The sequence below is a fragment of the Ceratotherium simum genome, chromosome 5 (assembly GCF_057802395.1).
Source record: "Ceratotherium simum simum isolate JZ-2026a chromosome 5, ASM5780239v1, whole genome shotgun sequence".
In the NCBI taxonomy this organism is placed as follows: Eukaryota; Metazoa; Chordata; class Mammalia; order Perissodactyla; family Rhinocerotidae; genus Ceratotherium; species Ceratotherium simum.
Genome location: NC_141904.1, coordinates 57,081,440 through 57,105,439, shown reverse-complemented (window position 1 = coordinate 57,105,439; position 24,000 = coordinate 57,081,440). Strand labels below are relative to the sequence as shown.

Here is a 24,000-nt window from a genome sequence, read left to right as displayed (position 1 = left end):
ATAAGATTTTTTAGCTTAGTTCATTTTTGCATTCAAATTTTAGCAAGTATAAAGGCATTATGTGCTAGGTTAAATGTTAGGCCATTCGAAGTTAATAAGAATTTTTAACACTGATGTTAAAGAAAAGTTGCTATTCACTGTTTCTAAGAACTAATTTTAATGCTATATTAAGGTAAAGTTCCATCTAATGGGTTTCACTATTTATTAGATGAGAATGAGATTCTCAATTGTAGCGACTCAGTGCCTATATATCTGCTTATGGGGATAGAGAGTTCATGTAAAGTTCAAGTCGTTACGTTATAACAGGAAAAAGTGATACTGCTATCATTTGCAGGACTGTCTTGCTAGGAGCCTCAGATATTGCCCTGCCTCTTTATTTCTCCTTACGTTTTGCTTGCCACTAGTTGAATTATCTAGGGACAATAAGAAATAAAAAAGATCTTCAATGAGTGGGTATGTTTCCCTTTAAAAATATGTTCTGCAGTTTCATTTTAGTTTCTTATTGGACCATTTTAGACTCCTGGACTTAGAAGCATGCTATTCATATATTTCTATATTACATATATGTATTAGGATACATACTAGTTTGGTTCTCCATTAATGTATGAATGTTGTTACATCTCTTTGACAATATATTGATCTGTGTTTGATTAGTTTCTTGATTGTTAACATGGTTTGCTTTTTTTTGTTTGTTTACAGCTCAAAAAGGTTCAACCAATGCAGTACCACAGGAGAGACATGAGAGCATGCCAGATGTATTAAAAATAACTCAGTTTTTACAGTTTGCTTTGATTCAGTGTCGAAAGGAATTCAAAAGTATAAATACTATAAATTTTCATTCTGTTGTTGAAAAGTATGTAAGTGAATTTTTTAAGCGAGGTTTTGGTTCAGGTAAACGAGAGTTTATCATGTTTCCATATGATTCACGATTAGATGATAAAAAATTCTTATACTCAGCTCCAAAAAATAAATCCCATATTGATAATTGTTTGCATACCTATATTTTTCGGCCAGAAATGTATCAGTTACCTATTTGTAAATTAAAAGAGCTATTTGAAGAAAATAGAAAACTTCAACAGTTCAGTCCACTTTCAGATTATGAAGGCCAAGAAGAAGAAATGAATGGTACAAAAATGAAATTTGGAAAACGAAATAACTCAAGGGGTGAAACTATTAAACCTAGAAAACAGAAGTCATGTCACTCTTTGGATTATGATAAGGATAGAGTCAAAGAATTGATTAATTTAATTCAGTGTAGGAAAAAGAATGTGGGTGGGGACTCAGACACAGAAGATATGAGAAGCAAAACTGTCTTGAAGAGGAAGCTTGAGGATCTACCTGAAAATATGAGAAAGCTCGCCAAAACCAGTAATTTATCTGAAAATTGCCATCTGTATGAAGGTAAGATATCATATTGCTCTTATATAGTATAAAAATAACAACCAAAAATATAGTAAAGTAGTTCTGTCCTTTCTCTTAGTACAGAGTTCTGCAAATTACAGCCTGAGAGCCAATATAGCCTGTCCCCTGTTTTTGTGAAGAAAGTTTTATTGGAATATAGCCACACACATTCGTTATGTGTATATAGCTGCTTTCATGCTATAATGGCAGAGTTGGAACAGAGACTGTATGGCCCCGAAGCATAAAATATTTACTGTCTGGTCCTTTACAGAAAATATTTGTCAACTCCTGCCTTAGTATATCACATTTCTGAATTGTGTAGCTTAGGCTAATATGAGAAAATAAAGTATGCTTAGCTATTATCCTACTAATTGGAGTTCCTGTCCTTTTATATTCCTTTAATTTTATAATTGGAAAAGTACAACATAGAATATTGGGTTCTTTAAGGATGTTGCTTAATGAAACGAACTTTCAAATGAAATTTCTTAGATGCATACATGTATTTTTTCCCACCCCAGGAGTCCGGTAATATGTTTGGCTTTTTCTTTTTTCTATTTTTCTTTGTTTTGTTTTAGTTGACAGAAAGAGACAAAAATGGGAGACCCTTCTCCTAAGTGTGTGTTTCAACATTACAAGCAATTTAAAACATTTTTTCATCTAAATTTTTAAGATCTCTACACTGCTAGTCCATAAGTATGAAATGTGTTCGAACCTTCGCTTTCAGGGACCTTTGATATAACGATCTACATTTTGTGCTGCTGCTGCTGCTATTTTTGTTGATTACGGCAGATCTGAGTATTCCATTCCTCTGTTTCCTACTAGGCAAGTTTTACTTGTATGCTTTAAAATTCAGTGTGTCTCAGAACTGTCTAGGTTAGTCAGATCAGTGTCCTTGTTACACTGTTCTCTTAGCAATCCGAGTTCGTATCCTTAGTTGCTTTTCACTTATCTGCTCTCCTTTACTTCCACTCTTCCTGCACTTCCAATATGGTAGCCACTAGCCACGTATTATTTAAGTTTAAATTAATTAAAATGTAAGAGAAATTCATTTCCTGCCTTATACCAGTACATTTTACCAGCCCACACCACTGTATTGATAGAGAACATTTCCATCATTGCAGAAATTTCTGTTTGACAGTGCTCTTCTCTTCAATAACTTTCAGGTTTTTATCTTTACTTGACTTGTGTTCTCTTTTTCTTCCTAATGTTTTTATCCTTGTTCTTATCTCCTGGGTGGCCTGCCTGGGTTCTATCACTCGTTTCCGTATCATGTTCTTCTCCATATTCCTTTGCCAGTTTGCAAAATTTGCAAAACAATTTCAGCTTCTGTATTCATTTTTCAAGGCTTTGTTATAGACTGGTCATGTCCAGCCTGCGGGGGGTGGTGGTAGCCATGTTTCCAGCTCTTCTTTCAGAACATGCCCCTTGGTTAAGGCTCATCCTTCTCTCCCCAGAATATGTCATGGTCAGCTTTTTACTTCTTTTTCTTGTTGCCTGAAGCATCTTTCATTTCTCTCAAGCCTCATATCTTTGCAGTTCAGATCTCTCTTTAGCTTTCTGGCTGTTCTGCTCCGAGGTGGTTTTCATCTCCTTTAGCTTATACTTGATTTCTGTTCTCTGCTGAACCTGTTAATGCTTGGTGATCCATGCTGTCTTATACTGTTGACTTGTGTCTTGAGAGTTAGGTGCTTACTATGTGCTAGGTGCTTTACATATATGGATTTCTTTAGTTCTTGAGTAGTAGACACTGTTACCCTTATTTTATAGATGAGAAAACCATTTCAGAGAAGTTAAATAACTTTACCTAAAATTATGTAGCTCACTAATCCACGTTTGAACTCAGTTCTGCCTGACTCCGAAGCATTGGCTGTATTTCCTAACACTGAGCACATAGTAGGCAAGATACTTAAATTTTGGTACTGTTATTAAGCTGATAATTGACTAATTTTGTATATGTGAAAAAATAGTTGTGGGTGAAAATCAGGCTTTATCAGTAGTTAAAATGGTGAGAATGCCATGCTAATTACAAGAGACCCAAGGAGAAATAGGGCAGGGTAGAAGGGGTAGATAGCATAAATTAGAACTAGTGACGATCAGACTTGAATTTCTAGGTGTTCCTCACTTGTGTTTCTTTCTAGTCATTTTGCACTCTTTATTTCTGATTTTTAAAAGTAGAAATTTAAAAGTTGGATTCTAGCTTATAAAATATGGTGATTTTGATTAGGTAGTGAACCCACTCATTTTATGAAAAGTAACCTTCTATCCCTCCTATCCCCCTTAACGTCAGCTTTTTTGAGGTATGATTTATATATAGTTCACCCATTTTAAGTGCACAGTTTGCTGAGTTTTGATAGCTCATGTTACCACCAGTATATAGAACAATATACCAATATATAGAACATTTTCATTACCCCCAAAAATTGCCTTGTGCTCCTTTGTAGTGCGTCTCACCCCACCTCACCACTGATCTATTTTCTGTCTCTATGGATTGGTTTTGCCTGTTCTGTCATTTCATATAATTAGAATCATACAGTATGTAGTCTGTTGTTTCTAACTTTTTTTTTTTTGCTCTGGTACATTATACCCTACCTAAATTGGAAATCCTGACATCTACTGAGGCTTTAGCCTCTTCAAGCACATGACTTTCTGAATGTCTACTCCCTTTGCAAGTTTTTTAATATATTGGTGGTGCAGATTACCCTGATTTATACCTGCTTGGAGCCATGTCTTAACATGTTTTCTCTCGTAGTGCTTTTTGTTCTTAGTGCAAGTTTGGTATAGATTCTTCAGGGTGATTTTGTATCTTTAATATCCTAGCTTTGTTATCAATTTAAGTAATCTAGTCATTCAAGAAAAGGCTTAGATTATAAGAATGTCAGCCAGTATCTGAAGGACAAACTGTAATAGGTATAGAGGAGATAGAAATAAAATTAAATGATGGTTTTTTTTGGTAGATTTGAGTGTAATCTACATGTCCTCCTAACATTTTGCAAAATAGCAAGTGCACATATTTTATCTGTTGTAAAGCACCTGGTTGACTTTGGGATTTTGGTGGTAGAGTTTAAGGTAACTACAGGACAGTTATTAATATATGTCAACCACATTGCCAACATGATGTTTAAGCTCATTTCTCCATAATAGAATTTTCAAATTATGATGAAAATAAACTTTCATTTAATGTGGATTTTCACCTAAGTGCAAAATTTTAGAACCAGTCATATTTGTAAAGTAAGGGATGGATGGACTTGTAAAATGTAAGCCCGTGGTTTTTTATTTTTATTTTTCAGTTAATTTGTTGAGGTCATAATGGTTAATAACATTGTGTAATTTCAGGTGTACATTATTGTTTATCAGTTTCTCTATAGACTGCATCATGCTTACCACCAATAGTCTAATTTTTGTCCGTCACCATACATATGTGCCCCATTACCCCTTTCGCCCACCCCCCAACCCCCTTCCCCTCTGGTAACCACTAATCTGTTGTCTTTATCCATGTGTTTATCTTCCCAGCTTATTTTGCTTAACATCATACCCTCAAGGTCCATCCATGTTGTTGCAAATGGCATGATTTTGTCTTTTTTATGGCTGAGTAGTAGTCCATTGTATATATATACCACATCTTCTTGATCATTCATCAGTGCATCAGGGCACTTCGGTTGCTTCTACGTCTTGGCTGTTGTGAATAATGCTGCAGTGAACACAGCGGGGCATAAATTCCTTTGAATTGCTGATTTCAAATTCTTTGGATAAATACCCAGTAGTAGGATAGCTGGATCTTATCTAAGCCAGTAGTTTAATTGAGTTCCTGCCCATAAATGTCTTATAATTAATTTTTAGGTATATTTGATTTTATTTTTATGCTAGTCTTCCAAACTTAACTTTAAGAGATGTCTTTTCTTGCTCTTTTCCCTTCAGAGTCTCCACAGCCTATTGGCTCACTCGGGCATGATGCTGACTTGAGACGGCAGCAGCAGGATACCTCGAACTCCAGCATTGCTGACATCCATAGGCTGTTTAATTGGCTATCAGAAACACTAGCAAATGCACGCCATTCTGATGCATCCCTGACAGACACTGTCAACAAAGCCTTAGGATTAAGCACTGATGATGCCTATGAAGAGCTGAGGCTAAAGCATGAGTATGAGTTGAACTCTACCCCGGATAAGAAAGAATATGAGCAGTCTACTTGTGCAAAAATTGAAAATGCCCATTTTAAGGATACTCAGAGCCCACTGCTAGAAGTTGATACAACGTCTTTAAAGTATCCTGTTGCTACCAGTGAAGTAGGCACTGACCATAAACTACATTTGAAAGAAGTAAGCATATATCTTGTGATTATCTTGGCTTTTGTGAATATATGTCTGCTTCAATGAGTTTTTTCCCCCATTCAAAAAGAAAGAAAATACATATTACGATAAAAGTACCTGTCCAGGATAGTATTTCTAAGTTGTTCCTTATTACAAGATAAATGCAGAAATAGTTCTTTTCCTTCCTGCTTATAGGCTTATAGATAGTCTAAGATTCACCTGTTTTGATAAAGTTAAGGCTGGACAATCTGTTTGTCAGAAATGGCTTATTGGGGGTTAATTCCATAATGTTTCATAATAAAATTGAATTCTCAAGACGTTGGCTTTCTGTTAGCGGTACCAGAACCTAAAGGTAAGACAGATAAGGTGACCAAAGTGAGTATACCAGTGTTATAAACAAGGTTAGGTACTTTGTATTTCTCATGCAAATAGGAATGGAAAATGAGTGGCCTTCAGGATTACCTCTGAAGTGACTCGCAGCCTTGTTTGACAGGGCATCCAGTTTATTTATGATAAGTGCTTAGGGTACTATCTCTAGCTGAGAAGTAGCTTTATCTCTCCCCAAGAAGTGGCTGCATCACTGGGGAACAATACCAGGATGACACCACATTCCTAAGGGTTTATTTCTAATTTACTCGTTCTTCCATTTTCTCTTCCCTGACTTTGAATGAAAGTCAAATTCATGTCTCTAGGTTTTCTCCATATAGTTTTGGGATATTTATTTTAGGCAGATGATATGGCAGGAGGCTCACTTGGAGAGGTGTGTAAGGTGGGCACTGAGAAACTATATTGTTAACATTTCCTGGCATATTTAATACTCAAAATCGGGTTGATGGGAGCATGGGCCAAACCCAGCCCACTGCCTATTTTTGTAACTAAAATTTTATTGGAACACAGTCATGCCCCTTTGTTTAGGTATTGCCTATGGCTGTTTTTGCACTACAGTTGCAGGACAGAGTATCTGAGTATCTGGCCCACAAAAACTAAAATATTTGGCACTTTGCTGAAAAATTTTACCAGTCTCTGCTCTAAATCAACATCAAATTATGTTTTGAGGAAAAAATTATGTTTTAGTTTGAGACTAGAGTATTATAACTTTACCATTTTGATTTTACTCATTTGTATTATTTAGATTGGCTTGTGAATGCTGTGAGAAAATAGTTGTTTATTCTTGACATGAAGATTAATTGAAAAGAAAGCTATTGAATATGTACTCTAATTTTTAGGACCCAAACTTAATTAGCGTGAATAATTTTGAAGATTGCAGTTTGTGTCCCACTGTTCCCATTGAACATGGATTCCGTAGACAATCTAAGTCAAATAATGTTGAAGAGACTGAAATACATTGGAAACTGATTCCAATTACAGGTAAGAACAAGTATACTGGGACTTAGGTTTGCTTGGTTTTACTTAGGGACCAGTTTCCTGAAGGGTTTCATCTTTTCTGCATTCCACTCTTGGGTCACTAGGCACTTCGTCTTACATGACTCTGACATCTTCAGTGTCTTATTTTGAGCAATGTAATGTTCATCATTGAGTGTTACTGTTCATGGTCAGCATCAGCAGGTATCTGCAAAAGAGCCGATTAAAAGCAGAGGGATTTAAAACATACTTGCTCTCCCTATGGAATTTAGCATGCAAACTTCCAAATGAAAATTGTTGGCAGAAATTGAGTTTCTAATGTGAGGTAGCTACAGAGATGAAATGATGTCTTTGGGCAGCTAATTAAATGCTATCTTCTCAAGTTATTAGAGTAAACTCCACTATAACAAACTATCATCTAAGAAGTGGTCATGCTGAGGTTCATCTATTTGAAGGAAATTTGATTTCTTAATATTGGATTATCTTACAGAAATTGGATCATTGTTGAGAATGGCCTAAAATGATCAAATGCAAATATCCCTAGAAAGCTTATTAAACCATGGAGCAAGAATAGTTTAGCAAATGTTGAAAGATCATTTTTCAGTATTCTAATTTCTCTGTGCAAACACATAGACACATATATATAAATACTTTTAATATTATTCCAAGTACTTATTCATCTTTGTTAGCTAAGCATTTGTGGGAATATTTCCAGGGCACTCTTCCATTCCTAGACCTTTATTTAACCTTTATAAAGAAAAAACAACTTTTTGTTAAAAAGTAGACTGGCTTGTGACCCAGAAGCTGTTGAGAACTCCAGGGACTTGGAGAAGAATTTCTAAAACTTGATGAGTTTACATAGGCTTCAGTACCATTCTCTACTAAGTAACTTACCAGAGAAGGCAAGAGGCCTAGAGGTGATGGTGCAGAGGCAACTGGTACTCACTTATGAGCTGGAGACATTGGCTTGAGTGCGAGAAACAGAATAAGGAGGTAGTTGGTACAAGATGATTATCCTAACTATTCCTCATTTAGACCCCTTCATAGTTGATGTTCAGAGCCATTTGAAGGCACAACATCTGGGTATTGATAGTCTGTCATCACCGGAATGGAAAGGGAAGCAACTTCCCATTTCTGAAGGACCCTTCAGGATTATTTTAGGCAAAGAAGGAATACTTGGATTTGTTAGCATTTGGGGTTGTCTGAAAGGTGCTTAATAGGTATCACCAATATCTGAAGAGAGTCTACAATCTAATGAATGCTTTCCCTCAGGAGGGAATGCAAGAAGCCCAGAAGACCAGCTGGGGAAACATGGTGAGAAACAAACACCAGGTGAGAAGGCTTGCTTTGCTTTTCCTCCCAATGTGCCCTTCTTCAGAATTGCTACTTGCATTTCTGGTCCTCCATCAATAGGGCATCAATTTGTTTTGTTAATTACAGAGAATTTGGACATTATCATATTTGTATTTAAATCATTAATTGATTTGTATCAGACACTCTTATACAAAGGATGTGCTCAAAGAAGACACTGCATATTCATAGAGATTAAGTTTTCTTCACTTATAGTAGATTCTATCTGATATGATGACTTGGGAAGACCAGAATACTTTTCTTAATCCCTTTCTGCAGCATATCCTATGAGAAGCAGTCTTCAAGTTTCTTTTAAATTAAAAAAATATGAGGAGGTGAGGCCATTTATCTTTTAGGTACATTATTCCTAACCTTGAATTTTTTGACCCAATTCTTCTTCTTCTAATTGTAAAGCGAATTTCTGTAAATAGTTTAAATAACAGATTAGGAAACTTTCAGATTCCAGAAACATTTATTATTACTGATATTACTGATTAGCTAGTTGCAATGGATGCCTAGGAGACAGTCTCTTTTGTCTGAACTCAGTCAATTCAACATCCCTGCAGATGGTCATAGGCATTGTTTTCTTGCTAGAGTTTGATTGTGGGTCTTGTTGTTTGTTTCCATTTCAGTGTATCTTACTGTTTCAGAAATCTTGAGTGTTGTTATTTGGAAGGAAAGCTAAATGATTTTTTAATTTTAGTAGATCTTTATGGTTATTCCTTTCTTTTGAGAATTAAAAAAAGACTTTTAGTTAATAGTTTTCTTCAAGAAAATCTTTATGTCTCCTCCTAGGAAAAGATGATAAAAAAAAGAAACAGGAACAACAGATGTATGACCTACAGGAAAGTGCACAAATCTTTAGTGTACAGCTTGATGAATTTTTACATATGTATACACTTATGTGTCCACCACCCAAATCAAGATGTAGAACATTTCCAGCACCCCAGAGGTCTTCTTCTGCATCCTCTCAGTCAGTACTCTCCCTGCCCCCAACAGTAGCCACTAATCTGACTTCTTTCACCATAGATTAGTTTTACCTGTTCTTGAATTTAAGATAAATGGAACCTACACATGTCCTCTTTTGTTTTTGGCTCTTTCACTCAAGATTATATCTGAGATTCATCTATGTTTTGTGTCTTATCAATAATTCTTTCTCATTAGAAGCGGCGAGTATCTTGTTCTTGTTTCACAATGCTCCGTCAGTATCTGCAGTCCTCTTATTTGGCATACCATCTTCATATTTTGTGATTGAAAGATCTGAATGATGCTGCCTTTGGAGACTCCTACTCCCCTTTCACTTAAGAGTCAAAGTACTGCAATGCTTGAATGACAATCGGTAGAAAACATGCATTATTATAGATATTGACATGTGTTTCTTTTAAATCATTTATTGATGACATTTTTTAAATAATAAAAGTTGTCAATCTTAATTAAAATCATATAGGGGAAATTTGTGCAGAATAAAATTAGGTGGTGATCGTTTGCATTTTTAAAAGAGATTTGGTTTACAGTTTTTTAATATGGAAAATTCCCCAGTTGAATTTGTTATATTTCAGCTTTTAAAAATTTCCGTTATCCATAGCCCTTCAGGAATAAGCCTATTCATCTGAACTATAGCTGTAAATTTGGGGAGCAAGTATTTCATTTAATATAATGACTCAGAAGTTTTTAAATTACAGGTGGCCCTCTCCAACCCATTTGTTTTATGAGATACAATTAAAAATTTTTTTATTTAAACAAATTAGACATTTGACATGGTACATAATTCAAGGAGTACAAAAATATTTCAAAAAGTAAGTCTTCTACCCCTAGCCCAGACACTTAGTTTCTCCCCATGGATCAACCTCTGTTACAAATTTATGTACCCTTCCAGACATTTTATATGTGTACTAAAGCCCATGTTGTACATTTAAGGACATTCAGTATTTGAGTTACTTTATGGAACCTGAATTTTCTAGTTTATCAGTTTTATAGAGTTGTAATTCTTACCTTGGTACGTTGGATATATTGCTCCCCTTCTCTTCTTCTACCTCCAGACCTGCTATGGTCTTCTTACTCTAGGGACAGGTGCCTTTGCAGTAGTTAATGGGTACAGCGGTTCATGCTAACCATGAGGGTTGGTAGCGAAATGTCACTGCTGACTGCTGTTGAGGCTTTTTAAACCTTTAGGAAAGTGTGATTATGGGGAAAATCAAAACTGAATTTTGTATAGAGAGGCCATGCTGCTACACCTGGGTGCAAACTTAAATAGGGAATTCACTATAGATTTAAAGTACTGTCGTTGTGAAAAGTATACTTGTACCTGGACTTTCTGATTTAGAGGTACCATTTCATATACCACAACAGCAATTTGTTAGGGAATGTTGGCTAAGATTTAAGAAAAATTAGTAATTTTTTAAAGAAAAAATTGTGTAATATGATCTTCTAGGCAAAGATCATGAATTTTTTTTCTTTTCCTAAAATACTGTTATAAATTGCTATTGAACATATTTTCCTTTTGTTTTTTAAAAAGGGATTTAGGGCACCTGTTTTGAAATGTAGTTTCAAAAACATATTGTGTTTGAATTTAGGATTTTGGGGGATAAAAGTATGATCTTATGGATTGAGCTAGTTGTAAAGAGTCAAAGTTTATATAGTTTCATTAGCACCAGCTAGCTGAATGACCTCGTCATCTCAAATGGGGTAATAGCATTGTGATTTTTTTTGGGAATTATTTCCAAACAATAAAAATGCTTAGGAAAGCACTATCAAAAGTGTTACTGTTGATGCAGCTATGAAATATGTTCTCCAGCCTTTTTTTTCCTGATAAATTGAAGTCTCTAACATTGTAGGAAATCTGCTAAGCAACCTCATATGTGAGAGCAAATCTAAACACAGATAAAATTAATTATCCTAGATCCTGAATGCATCTCTTAACTTGGCAGTTATTCCCACGGCATTTCAGTTTGGCATTCTTTCAATTGCCTTATACTCAAAATTTTCATATTAAGAGGGTATTACCATAGTAGGCGTTACTTGGCCAAGAATATAGGGTTTGAGCAAGCTTTTGCAACTGACCATCCTGATTAAAACGTATCTATTAAAACTCAGATCCACAGAAAGTTAGGGAAGCAGAAATAAGCAAATGACTTAATTTGTATTGATGTCAAATTGGCGCTTATTCGAACACTTCAAAAGGAATCAAAGAAAATAACACTCAAACTTGTTACTCTAGCTACTAAAATCCAAAGACCAGCCATAAGTAGGGAACATAGGAAATAGAGTTCACACTGTTATTTGAGATTTTTATTCTACCTTCCAATGGGTAATTAGTTCTAAATATATACTTGACCTGACATTTTTTTTCTTATTTATGAGTTTGTGTTTCAGATGTTATTTTTTTGGATTGCTCTTATAATAATGAACTCTTCCTACATAGGTATGAAATCACCAGAAGAACAACTGGTGTGTCTGCCACCGCAGGAGGCCTTTCCTAATGACCCCCGGGTAATAAGTAGACAGAGAAGTTCTGATTACCAGTTTCCATCCTCTCCATTTACAGACACACTAAAGGGTACCACTGAGGATGACGTGTTGACAGGTCAGGTGGTGACAGTGGAGGAGCAGTGTGTGCCAGCAGCAGAGCCGCCTGCAGTGAGCGAAACCACAGAGAGGACAGTGTTAGGAGAGTACAATCTCTTTTCTAGGAAGATAGAAGAGATTTTGAAGCAAAAGAATGTTTCATATGTCAGTAGAATTTCCACACCTATCTTTTCAACACAAGAGAAGATGAAACGGCTTTCTGAGTTCATATATTCTAAGACTTCCAAAGCTGGTGTACAGGAGTTTGTAGATGGCTTGCATGAGAAACTAAATACTATTATTATCAAAGCATCAGTCAAGGGTGGGAATTTGCCACCAGTAAGTCCTAACGATTCTGGTACTAAAATAGCATTGAATCCTTTGGGAAGGCATGTCATACCAGTTTCCTCAAGTGACTTCAACAATAAACACCTCCCTGAGCCACTTTGTATTGATACTTTGAAAGACACCAACTCTGATGAGCAGCATTCGTCTTCAACTTTGGGTTTGACTGAAGTAGAAGTGAACCAGCCACACCATGACACAGAACTAATGGTGACTTCTGATCATACTGTACCTGGTGATAGTGCCCAGGAACCAGCAGAAAAAGAAACAACAAAATCGCCGAGTGATGTAAACATTTCTGCCCAACCAGCTCTTTCAAATTTTATAAGCCAGTTAGAACCTGAAGTATTTAACAGTTTGGTTAAAATCATGAAAGATGTCCAGAAAAATACTGTGAAATTTTATATTCATGAAGAAGAAGAGAGTGTGCTCTGTAAAGAAATAAAGGTAACTAAATGAGAAGGTAATAGTAATGCTGTATAAACTTGTATTGTCGGGTCTGTCCTGTATAAAATGGAATAGTTTTTTAATTAATTGTTAACCATATGTTTTCATAATTTAATGCAGAGTAGAATAAAAGATGAGTAAGTTCAACTAAATTCAGAACCTGTGATCTAAACATCTTAGAGTTTAGAATCTTGTTTTGTAGTGTCATTTTAAAGACCATTTGTATACGTATTGCAAATACCTTTAAACTGTTGATTCAAAGATTTTAAATGTTTCTTACTTGGGTTTTTAATGAAGAGGAGGGAAAGATACAGAGAGGTAAAGGAAGTTGGCAGTGTTTACCTCATATGGAGTTTTATCCATCAAATAGAAAAATAAAAACTTTTCAGGGATGACCCAATGATGATATAATCTTTTGGTGTTTCTTGATACCCTGGTCATGTCAGGGTTTTCTCCAGCCCTTATTGATCAAAAAAATGATGATCCTGAAAGACTCTCCAATCATGAAAGATTCCTCACTGCAAGGTATATTTTTTTCTACTGAAGGTACAGAGATAACTAGCATTTCAGGTATTTGGTTTAAAAACATACACACATATGTTTGTGTATGTGTGTATAGGTGTAGACATAGATATATAAAATTTGTAATAATATATAAATTATAACACATTTGAACAATTATTTCAGTGGTGTAATATTACCATTTAGTATTCACTAAACTCTAGGATTTTACTTTCTTGAGGCCTTAGGTTTTAAAATAAATGTCTGCTCCCATTTATGGAATTTACTTATCATGACAAGTTTCTGCTTGTTTTGTTAGAGGAGGCAGAAGGGACCATAAATAAGTGGCTTATGGCGCAGGAACTCCGTGCTACTGACCTGTCCTGAGCCTTTGTCGGTTTGAGGATCTCTTTGATGTCAGCATGTTTCACATGGTGTGCCCATGAGAAAATGAAGAGCGTGGAAATGGAGGAGGCAGAGTGCTCAGTGTGCCTTTTTTACTAATTCCCTGTGGTTTTTTGGGAAGATGAAACCAGACTTACTAGGAATTTTCTTGGCTGCATTTTTGTCCTGTATGAATAAACCTAGAGTGTCTCAACTTTTTTCCACCCCCAGCAGCATGTTCCCAAGCATGGGGACTTTGGGGCATAGCTGCATGTTGGTGTGGGGCTAGATGAGAGAATAGGTTGGGCACAGTTCCCATGTCTTCAGCATTACTCCACTTCCTCCCACATTTTTTTAACTGATTGTAACACACTTATAGGAAATGTATTTATTTATGAATGGTGCTTTTAATTCCTTCTGGCATAAAATAAATCATATTTCTGTTATTTACTTTATATAGAAGAAGAAAAGGATGCTGTTTATTTAACAAATCTGATAGGAAATCAGATCAGAACTTTAATTCTTTTAATCAACATCCATTGGAAAATTTCCAGCGAAAATGTCACAATAGAGTAGACTATGAATAAAATTTTAAGCATCCTAAATATTTCTGGAGTCAAACTGATTTGTTATTGTATGAGTTATACTGTCATATCTAAAATGAACTCGCACTTAAAGCTTTTTAATGTAAAAAGACAGACCAAAAATTTATAAGCAGGCCTGTCAGAGAGTAATTTACCTTTTCATTACCTGACTGTAAGCTGCTCTGAGAGCTGCCCAGAAGCTTTAGAGATTAGAACAAAATCAGACAGGGTAACAGATGCTACTTTAGTTGAGGGCTACACAGAAACATCCTCTTTGGGTGTGACACTTGTAAATAGCCCTTGAAAGAACAGTAGATTGGTTGTGAGGCAAGCTGGGTTTCAATTTATGATTATTTAACCAGCTGTGCCAACCTTGAGAAAATTAATCTGCTTCTGTATCTGTGAAATAAGGCATGTGACCTCCAGGATCCTATAGTTTGCTTCAGAGTTCAGGATTCCACCAGCAGGCGAAAAGCAAAGGGAACTCAGCCTGGACCTTGTGTCCTTTGAAAGGTTGTACCATGTCATCAGCGTGGAAGGACGTGTTAGATGGGAGAGTATTTTGCTTGAAGGTGTAAACTTGACAGACATGGCTAATTAGTATGTGAATACTATTGTACATGCTGAAGCTCTGTATGAATGATTTTGGGCTGTTGTGAATTGAATGAGCTATGGTGCTTAGAAAAGTATTTTGTGACTTTTAAGGAGTATACCAGTGACATTGCTGCAAAGAACCAAGCAAGGGCCTGCTTTGAAAGGAAAGGAAAGAGTCAGGGAGTGGTTAATAATTGGGCTCTAGGTTGCCCAGAATAAATAATGGAGCTGGGTTAAGAACCTGGGCTAATTCATTGTTCTTATGGTTCTTCTGTTACCCCACACTGGCATTTACTTGGGTTTGATTGCATAGCATTGTAACATTGTGACTGTGACCATTTAAGCTCTGAGTTTTAGATTATTCTATAAGAAGAAGAGTGGACTTGATGATCTCTGAGGTCCGTAGAGTGAAGGTCATCATTAATAGTGTTCCAGTAATTAAGCTTATCAGTTTATTTTGCATTTCTGGTGTTAAATGGATGTTTGCAAAAAAGCTTTTAAATATTGATTTAGTTTTTTTCTTTAACAGGAATATCTTATCAAATTAGGCAATACAGAATGTCATCCAGAACAGTTTTTGGAAAGAAGATCAAAACTAGATAAACTATTGATTATTATTCAAAATGAAGACATTGCAGGTTTCATTCACAAGGTAGACTGTTAAGTCAACTTCACTACTTATTTTGATTATAAAAACTCCCTTATTTTAAAATCTTATTATCTTTGAGACTAAAGCTGTTTGTTTTTAAAATATCCTCCCAAGCTTTAAAGGAGATAAAACTTCTGAGGTTGGGAGATTTAGGGCTTGAGACCTAGATGACCCTTCTGTGAATCAGCTTGTGAGATTCAAGTTTGTACCTCTGCAAAATTTTAAATTGTGGCACATCACAGACTTTCCCTATCACTCAAATAGTCAAGACTAAGAATACTGACTTCTTGAATGCCAGTGTGTCTGCTGACTCCCTTTATATTGTCATCTTCATTTGTATGTCTCAGGTAAAACTTATTTGTACCCTCCTTTGCCAAACCAGTCCCCCTTTCCCTTGGATTTGAGGTACCTCATCCAGTTTTCTGAGCCTGTCTCAAATCTTACTGCCCTCTGAAGCCTTTCCTGACTGTTCCAGTACATAGGTTGTGGCCCTCATCTGATTTCTAACTGTACTCACAGGGCCAGACAGGTTAGCATTTGTCATTCTGTGTTTCGGTCTGTTGTAGGTGCCTTTTCCTAAAGGTTTCTGTTCTTCATGGTAGGTGCCCAGTACATAAATGTTGGTTCATATATTTGGAAATAATGTTGGGAATATTATTTTTGTGCTTGGCTTTCCAGAGGCAACACACTCACTAGTATAGGTGAGCCATAGTGCATTTTGTTAGACTTTTCTTGTAGGTTACTTCACACTTGAGTCTATCAGTTCATTCCCTTATGTGTCCTTATTTCTGTTTTTATTTTGGTATCAAAATAGGTACCTGGCTTGGTGACTTTAAAGAAGCTCTCCTGCGTTAGTTTTGCTGGTGTTGATAGTCTAGATGATGTTAAAAATCATACATACAATGAATTATTCGTATCTGGAGGTTTTATTGTGTCTGATGAATCCGTTCTAAATCCAGAAGTTATCACAGTTGGTAAGATTTATGCATTCTTTTGAACATGTAACTTCTCGTCTGTCTTGTCTAGGTTTTTCTCATTAATGACTTACTCATACTTTTTATTGTGTTGTCCAGTCTGCCCATCACAGATAACTAGTACATTTCCATCATTTTCTTGAGTTTTTATTACCTCAAATTCCTTTCCCCTTCTTAGTCTTCACAAATAATTTCCTCTAAATCTGGTATAAAGCAAGGCTCTCTGCACCTACTGCACTTGGATTACTTCTGGCTTTATTGTTATCAGCATGGTTTTTTTGTTTTTTTTGTGTGTGTGTGAGGAGGACTAGCCTTGAGCTAACATCCAATGCCAATCCTCCTCTTTTTTCTTGAGGAAGATTGGCCCTGGGCTAACATCCCTGCCCATCTTCCTCTACTTTATATGGGACACCGCTATAGCATGGCTTGACAAGCAGTGCGTCGCTGTGTGCCCGGGATCCGAACCTGTGAACCCTGGGCTGCCACAGTGGAGCACATGCACTTAACTGCTGTGCCACTGGGCCGGCCCCCCAGCATTTTTTTTTTTTTATGTATAGATGTTATGTTCTTAGATCTAAAAGAGGATATGTAGATCTAGATCTCCCTTGGAGGAGAAAAAAGAAAAAGAAAATACTACGTGGGAAAGTAGGTGTTTCTGCATAATATCAACAAATTTCTTCCATAATTCAGTTGTGGACTGTTATTTATTGGATTTAAAATGGAGTTCATTATCTCTAACAGAGAACCTTAAAAATTTTTTGACATTCCTGGAAGAACTTAGTACTCCAGAAGGAAAATGGCAATGGAAAGTCCACTGTAAATTTCAGAAAAAACTAAAGGAACTAGGCAGGTAAGATTTGAAAAATAACTATATAATGGCTGTTAATTTTTAACATTGTGTTCACAAAATTTCTTTCTCTATTTTTCTATGTTTGTAGATTCTGGAGCTGTTCAGTTTTCACAGATGTCCTTAGCCAGCCATAAGGGAATGTAGAAATTGAATTATTCTAGCCTGTCAGAAAGTGGTATCCTTGTTTAGGTAGAAGTTTGCTGAGGTTCTAGTTATGTATATAGATAAAATTGGTTTAGTCTTTGCCCCTGGGGGTTTAGAATAATAATCAAAATGGAATGGTCAGCATGCTTTATTTTTTTTACTGAACCATATATATGCCAGCTAGATCAGGCCCTCTCCCAGTTGAGGATTACCTTAGGAAGCTGATGTAATAACATCACACATTTCGAGACAAGGATTAATCTCCACATGATAAGGGGATTTGTGATTAGGACATTCATTTATATAAAGGATTTCTAACGTGCCCAGAAGTCACTTCTCAAAGTGGGATCCTTGGAGCACTAGTCACTCGAGTGGCTCCACAAACCATTATGTAGTCAGATGAGTTTGAGAAACTAGTTATCTGTCACTTAACAAAGGAAATATGTTCTGAGAAATGTCATTGTTAGGCGATTTCATTGTTGTGTGAACGTCAGAGTGTACTTACACAAACCTAGATGGTATAGCCTAATACACACCTAGACTATATGCTACTAATCTTATGGGACCATTGTCGTATATGGTCCGTCATTGACTGAAATGTTGCTATGGCGGTACACGACTGTATATCCTACTACTAGAGAGTGCATACAGTGTACTTATACATTTAAGGGTCTGAGAAACTCTGTAGTTAAGAATTCTGTTTTACATTTTGTCACCCAGCGTTTCCTAAACTTAGACCCCAAAACATTTGACATTCCATGGTAAGTTCTTCAAGGACTGTCCACGGTACATTTAGGGAAATTCAGGCTTAAATAATTTTAAAGTACTTAACTTTTTGTGGTAATTCACTTTCTTTAACCTTGTTTTATCTTCAAATCATGTGAAATAGGTATCAGCCAAGTCATATGTTTATATAACAGATAATAATACTGAGGCCCAAAGAGGTAACTTGTACAAAGTTAGTATTCTCATATCCCTGACAATAGCCAGTAATTTCTACCACTTGTTGCACTGTGCCTTGTGGCTAGAAATAGCTTAGAGCCATGTGTTTTTCGAAGAAAGGATTTATATTTTTTGGTCCTTTTCTGCCCTTCATTAAAGTTCTAAATTGGCAAAGCTAAAGAGAACTATAATTTGTTATTTAGTAAGTAAAATGATTGATTGAGATTTTAGTCTAAACTGAATAGCGGCCCCTCAGGCTTTTCACTCAGAGAAAGCTCCTGGACTGACATGTGGGTTGCATAATTCCTGCTCTCCCTCTCTCCTAAGAAGCACGCCTACATCAGGCAGTGAGCTAACTGTGCAGTTGTCATTAGTTACCTGAATTGAGAAATTATGGTTTTAACTTCGAGCAAAAACTTCTACACTAAATTTTAGAAATGCAGATCCAGATACTGAACTACTTAATTTCACAGATTGAATGCTAAAGCTCTGAGTCTGTTGACGCTTCTGAATGTCTATCAGAAGAAACATCTGGTTGAAATTTTGTCATACCACAATTGTGATTCACAAACTCGAAATGCTCCAGAATTGGACTGCCTTATCAGACTTCAGGCTCAGAACATACAGCAACGACACATAGTCTTTTTAACAGGTAAAGAGAGTGCTCTTAAGCTTTCTACTGTGAATAAAAGGATTTTGTGGGGTTGTGGTGGGTGTTGATTGTTTAGTTATGATTCTGAAAATGTGGAGGAAAGGATTTTGTGAGGGCTGGAGGCAGACATCATCATTCGTCCATGTATATTTACAAGTGTTTTATACTCAAAACATTTTTTAATTTAGAAAAGAATATCAAGATGCTTTCCAGTTATACAGATAATGGAATAGTAGTTGCAACTGCTGAAGACTTTATGCAAAACTTTAAAAATCTTGTGGGCTATCACAACTCAATCACAGAAGAAAACCTTCCACTGCTTGGTGCTAATGAGAATCTTGAGTCACAGTCAGGTAACTTTTCAGTAGTTTTCATTTTCTTTAAGGCAGACAGAAAAAGAGGAACGGTTTTGCTCTGTTTTCATATAATGAAATGCCTGTTTTGAAACCACTCACCTCAGTGTCAACAGCTTCAGGGAAGTGTTTCAAAGGCATTTATCATCCTTATACTTAGCATACACAAAATCTGCTCGTTTATTATACTGTAGTCAGTCAATACAAGGTGTTAAGAATTACTGTAGACTGCATACTATAGAGTAGACATTTTCTCTTTGAGGGTATGATTATTGGCTGCTGTTGTCAGCAAAGGGGTTATATTTTTAAAAAGGAAGATACCAGATATATGGGGATTTAGGATCAGGCTACTAAAATCTCCCCAGATGTATAAAGCAATTTAATTACAAGGTAGAAGGGATATCCGTAGCTTTAGTCTTTTGTGAGATGGCCTCTGCTTTGGTTCCAGAATTTATGTAAAATGAAAGATGTACGTGCTTTTGTTTTTGTTGAAAAGCAGAGATGATTGAACATTTGATAGAGCTAACCAGTTTAGTAGTAATCCAGTGAAGCTAGATGTCGAAATTTTTATTTTATATTTGTCTTGTCAAATACTGAATTACCGTATAACTTTAGATGCTGTTTTGACATTAACCCCTTTGGAGCTGGGAGTTGGGATTTCCCAACATTAAACGTGAACACATTTCGCAGAAGCTTTTAGCATCGGATTATCTGGACATTCACACCTAGTGTGAGTGTTGTGACTAAGTGAACTTGTGGCAGAAGACCAAGCTTTAAGGGATTGTGGACTTGCAGACCCTGACGCATTATATTGTGTGAGTAGTGTATAATTTTAAAACTTAAGCAAATTGTGTATTTCAATAGAGGAGGACTTTTTGTTTTTTAAATGTAGCTCTTTTAGAAAACGATGAAAAGGATGAAGAGGATATGTCTCTGGATTCAGGGGATGAAATCTCACAAATAGAAGTATGCAGCAATTTTCATTCAGAAATATTGGCGAAAGAGACCAAAGGATCACGTGGAACAGATCAAAAAATGACTATTCAAATTGAGTTGCAGTCGTCTCTTGACGTGCAAAAAAGTTTATTAGAAGATAAGACTTATCAAATTGATTCTGAAGAGAGAGCTTCTATTGATATAGTATGCTCTGAAGGAGAGAACAGCAGTTCAGCTGAACAAGATCCATATAGCAACTTTCAGGTTTATCACAGTCAATTAAATATGTCCCATCAGTTTAGTCATTTTAATGTTCTCACTCATCAGACATTTTTGGGGACACCATATGCCCTTTCATCAAGTCAGTCTCAAAGTGAAAATTACTTTTTATCTGCTTATACTCAAAGCTTGGATAGAGAGAAATCTCCATCTCCGTTAAGTTGGGGGAAAAGTGATTCTTCCAGGCCATATTCAAAAGAGAAATAATTATAGTAACTTTTTTTTTTTTTAAATAGGTTGTTATGGACTTTTTCTGTTTTTTAAAAGTGAATTAACAATTTATATTTCATTCTCTAAACAAAGGTTTCTTGTCCTTTCTCAAATTTTTTTTTCTTATTTAAATCATGATGGCCTGTAACATTTGAAGCATCTGAAAATTGAAATAAATATATATATTTTTAACATATATTGTACTTGAATTATCTCATGTTGGCACTTTTAAGTTCTACATTTATATGTCACTTGTACTTCAGCTTCAAATTGAAGCCTGTTTTTCATATAAAATGAGATATTTACAAAAGGATAGTAAACAGCAATTGCTTTACTTTTTTCTTCCACTAATGTCAAGTGATAACCAACTACTTTTACTGAAATGACATATCAGCTATTGTATTTATTTTGATTTAAGCTTTTGTATAGTGTTTTTACACAGGTATGAGCCAGTGATGTTAATAAATATTTACAAGATTTCGGCTCAATACCTCAAGATTTATCTAACAATGCAGTTTCATTTAGATGATAAACTATGTACATAGGACTTAGGACTTAATATGAGACAGCATTATTTTTTATCTTTAGGCTTAGCCACGTAAAAATCACTCGTTGCTAAAATTTTGGTCGTTTTATTTTGAGAGTATTTGCTAATTATGATTTTCAGTGCTTGTGTGGTCCTTAACCAAATTCAAATTCATAATTCAAAAGATAGGTTTCTGTTTACTAAAGACATTGGATAATTTGGAACAAACTTTGCTATAGACTTTTAAATTGGTAGTCTTAGAAAACTGGAAGTATATTTTTGTGGCGGTAAGCATGTAAGTGCTATACTAAAAATAACTTTTTAAATTCACAGATAAAGCATATAGTGGAAATAAATTTTGAAATTGTATCTAATGCAAACTTGTAAATGTTTTTGAAAACTGCAGTTTCTACAATAAAAGTCATAAAAACAGGATCTAGAGAAAAGAAAAATTTCCACATGAGCCTAAACTGAATCTAGGTTATTTTAGAATAAAAATTTAGAATTAAAAGTTGAGATGTGTTAAGTCAGACCTTCCTTTGGCGCCTCAAAAAACTTGCAAGAAATACTTAAATCTTTTTTTTTTTTTTTTGGTGAGGAAGCTGGACCCTGAGATAACATCTGCCAATCCTCCTCTTTTTGCTGAGGAAGACTTGGCCCTGGGCTAACATCCATGCCCATCTTCCTCTACTTTATATGGGATGCTGCCACAGCATGGCTTGCCAAGCGGTGCGTTGGTGCACGCCCAGGATCCGAACTGGTGAACCCTGGGCTGCCGCAGTGGAGCACGGGCACTTAACCGCTTGTGCCACCAGGCCCAGCCCCTAAATTTTTTTAGAGAGCAAAATACATAAGTGGTATTTCAGTTATAATAAGCTACATATAAAAAGTGTGGAAGAACATTGTCTGTTAATAGGTCAGAAATTCCAGGCTGTCAAGGTAAGTAGAAAGTGTTTTTATAGAACTTAAATACCCAGATTGTGACAGAGAAAAAAAAATAGGTTTTTTACTACTAAGCTTTTACAAAAGGTATCTGTTTTATTGTAAAAATATATATATATATATATACACAGCATTTTACTATGTAATGTACAAGTTTTAAATAAGCATTTTAAAAATAAATCCAGGCTATTTGAAAAATACAGTTAAGCAACAAGCACATTTTATAATTTGAAGATACAAATCAAATGCGAAGGATTTGATTTTCTAAATTTAAAACGTAGAACTAAAATTCTCTTCTTGATTTGCAGCTAAAGGCAGGAGATTAGTTTCCAACTCCCTTTGCTTCTGGAGAAGGCCCTGAAATCATATTGATATATGTTATGTTAGTAAGGTGTGCAGCAGACTTGCAAATTATTTCCTGTTAATCCAGATTTATATTTACTGTGAAAACATTGTATTAAGCTCACTTAGCCATAACTTAAGCTTTATCTTTGTCGTGCTGAATTTTATTTGCTCAAAAAATTTCAGTAATTCTTACACTAGATTTGGATATTGTGTAGCTATTATGTATTTGTAATATTATCTTTATATTTTTAGCATAAAAACCAATAGGGATGACTTTTCTTAAAACCAAGTCTCCACAACTATGGATCCCTCTCTTCCTGTCCCCAAATGCTCTTAAAATGGTAATGAGACGCACTGAAGGAGTTTCCCTCAACATTCTGTGTTTATCTTGACTGCACTAACCTTAGTGATTAATACAAGGCCCTGCTGAAATAAGATGTGGCCACTATATAGGTGGGTGAAGGTATGCATCATATTCCTTCCTCTTGACCTCACAACTTTTGTTTCCACTAAGCTAGAAGTAAAAACGGTTTGGCACGTTAAAGGAGGATTTAAGTAAAATCTTTACTCTGTGAGTTACCAAGCTTGAGTTACAGAACTCAATCTATATGTAACCAAAACTAGCATTTAAAAAACTAAAGGATACTTTCTTGATAATCCTGTGTGGGGGTGATTTTCTAGCTGTATGGAAAGAATTGATAAGCAACACTTGAATCAACAATTTGAAATGCTCGAGGCACTGGAAAATGACGGGGTATGGAAAAGGGCACTCCTAAAACAGCAGTTTATTTTTCCCAAATATAAAAAGTGTACTGCGAATCAAAACTGCAGAACCAATTTTGCAAGCCATTATTTTTTTTAAGTCCAGAGATAGATAGGTTTTTTAAAGCTAGCTGATGGAGAAAAGTTATAGCCTTAAATATTGGATGTGTTACCTGAGCAAGATAAGAAGTCACAATAATTGGTCTGGGAGACAAAGTAGTCTGGTGAGTAAGATTATACATATAATTTCATGAATTATAGTATTCTTTGGAACTTTTGTCAATGTTCTGTTCCAAACACTGCCAACACATTCATTTAAAAAAGCATGAAGTGCATTACCAAGAATTTATTAAAGCATAATTGTGTTATTTTCTGCCTTTGGTTTTAGGGCCTTATTGATCATGTTTTACTGTTCAAATGTATGCATTTTTCATTCAATAAAATTGTCTTAATATTTGAATTGTCTGATGATTTCACACTGGAAAGAAATATTCTTTAAGATGGCAATATGAAGCAAATTGAAGGAGAGTCCTGTTTTAAGGTAAATTATTTTTTTTAACTGGGATGTGGTCAAGTCACATAAATCATGCAACCAAC

General features: G+C 35.5%; 2 protein-coding genes across 11 annotated transcripts in view; one reads left to right on the top strand and one right to left on the bottom strand.

Moving 5' to 3' along the window:
- Positions 1–21,024, top strand: part of TASOR (transcription activation suppressor) — a 49,284-nt gene extending 28,260 nt beyond the window's left edge. The window contains exons 14-24 of one of the 7 annotated variants that reach the window (XM_014793069.2): positions 700–1,401; positions 5,317–5,717; positions 6,935–7,076; positions 8,343–8,402; positions 11,842–12,776; positions 15,369–15,491; positions 16,303–16,462; positions 17,204–17,312; positions 18,872–19,050; positions 19,239–19,403; positions 20,296–21,024. In XM_014793069.2, coding sequence (XP_014648555.2) covers positions 700–1,401; positions 5,317–5,717; positions 6,935–7,076; positions 8,343–8,402; positions 11,842–12,776; positions 15,369–15,491; positions 16,303–16,462; positions 17,204–17,312; positions 18,872–19,050; positions 19,239–19,403; positions 20,296–20,825 — 3,506 coding nt within the window. In that variant the 3' untranslated portion in view covers positions 20,826–21,024. Of the gene's footprint in view, positions 1–699; positions 1,402–5,316; positions 5,718–6,934; positions 7,077–8,342; positions 8,403–11,841; positions 12,777–15,368; positions 15,492–16,302; positions 16,463–17,203; positions 17,313–18,871; positions 19,051–19,238; positions 19,404–20,018 lie in introns of all 7 variants that reach the window. The other 6 variants (XM_014793073.2, XM_004419837.3, XM_004419836.3 and 3 more) reach the window with 6 other exon arrangements.
- A 746-nt stretch (positions 21,025–21,770) lies between these two features.
- CCDC66 (coiled-coil domain containing 66) overlaps positions 21,771–24,000 on the bottom strand; it is a 55,152-nt gene continuing 52,922 nt past the window's right edge. For 3 of the 4 annotated variants that reach the window (XM_087431204.1, XM_087431206.1, XM_087431205.1), the window contains one exon: positions 21,772–22,653. In XM_087431204.1, the coding sequence (XP_087287330.1) occupies positions 22,567–22,653 (87 nt within the window). In that variant the 3' untranslated portion in view covers positions 21,772–22,566. Of the gene's footprint in view, positions 22,654–24,000 lie in introns of all 4 variants that reach the window. The other variant, XM_014793092.2, reaches the window with a different exon arrangement.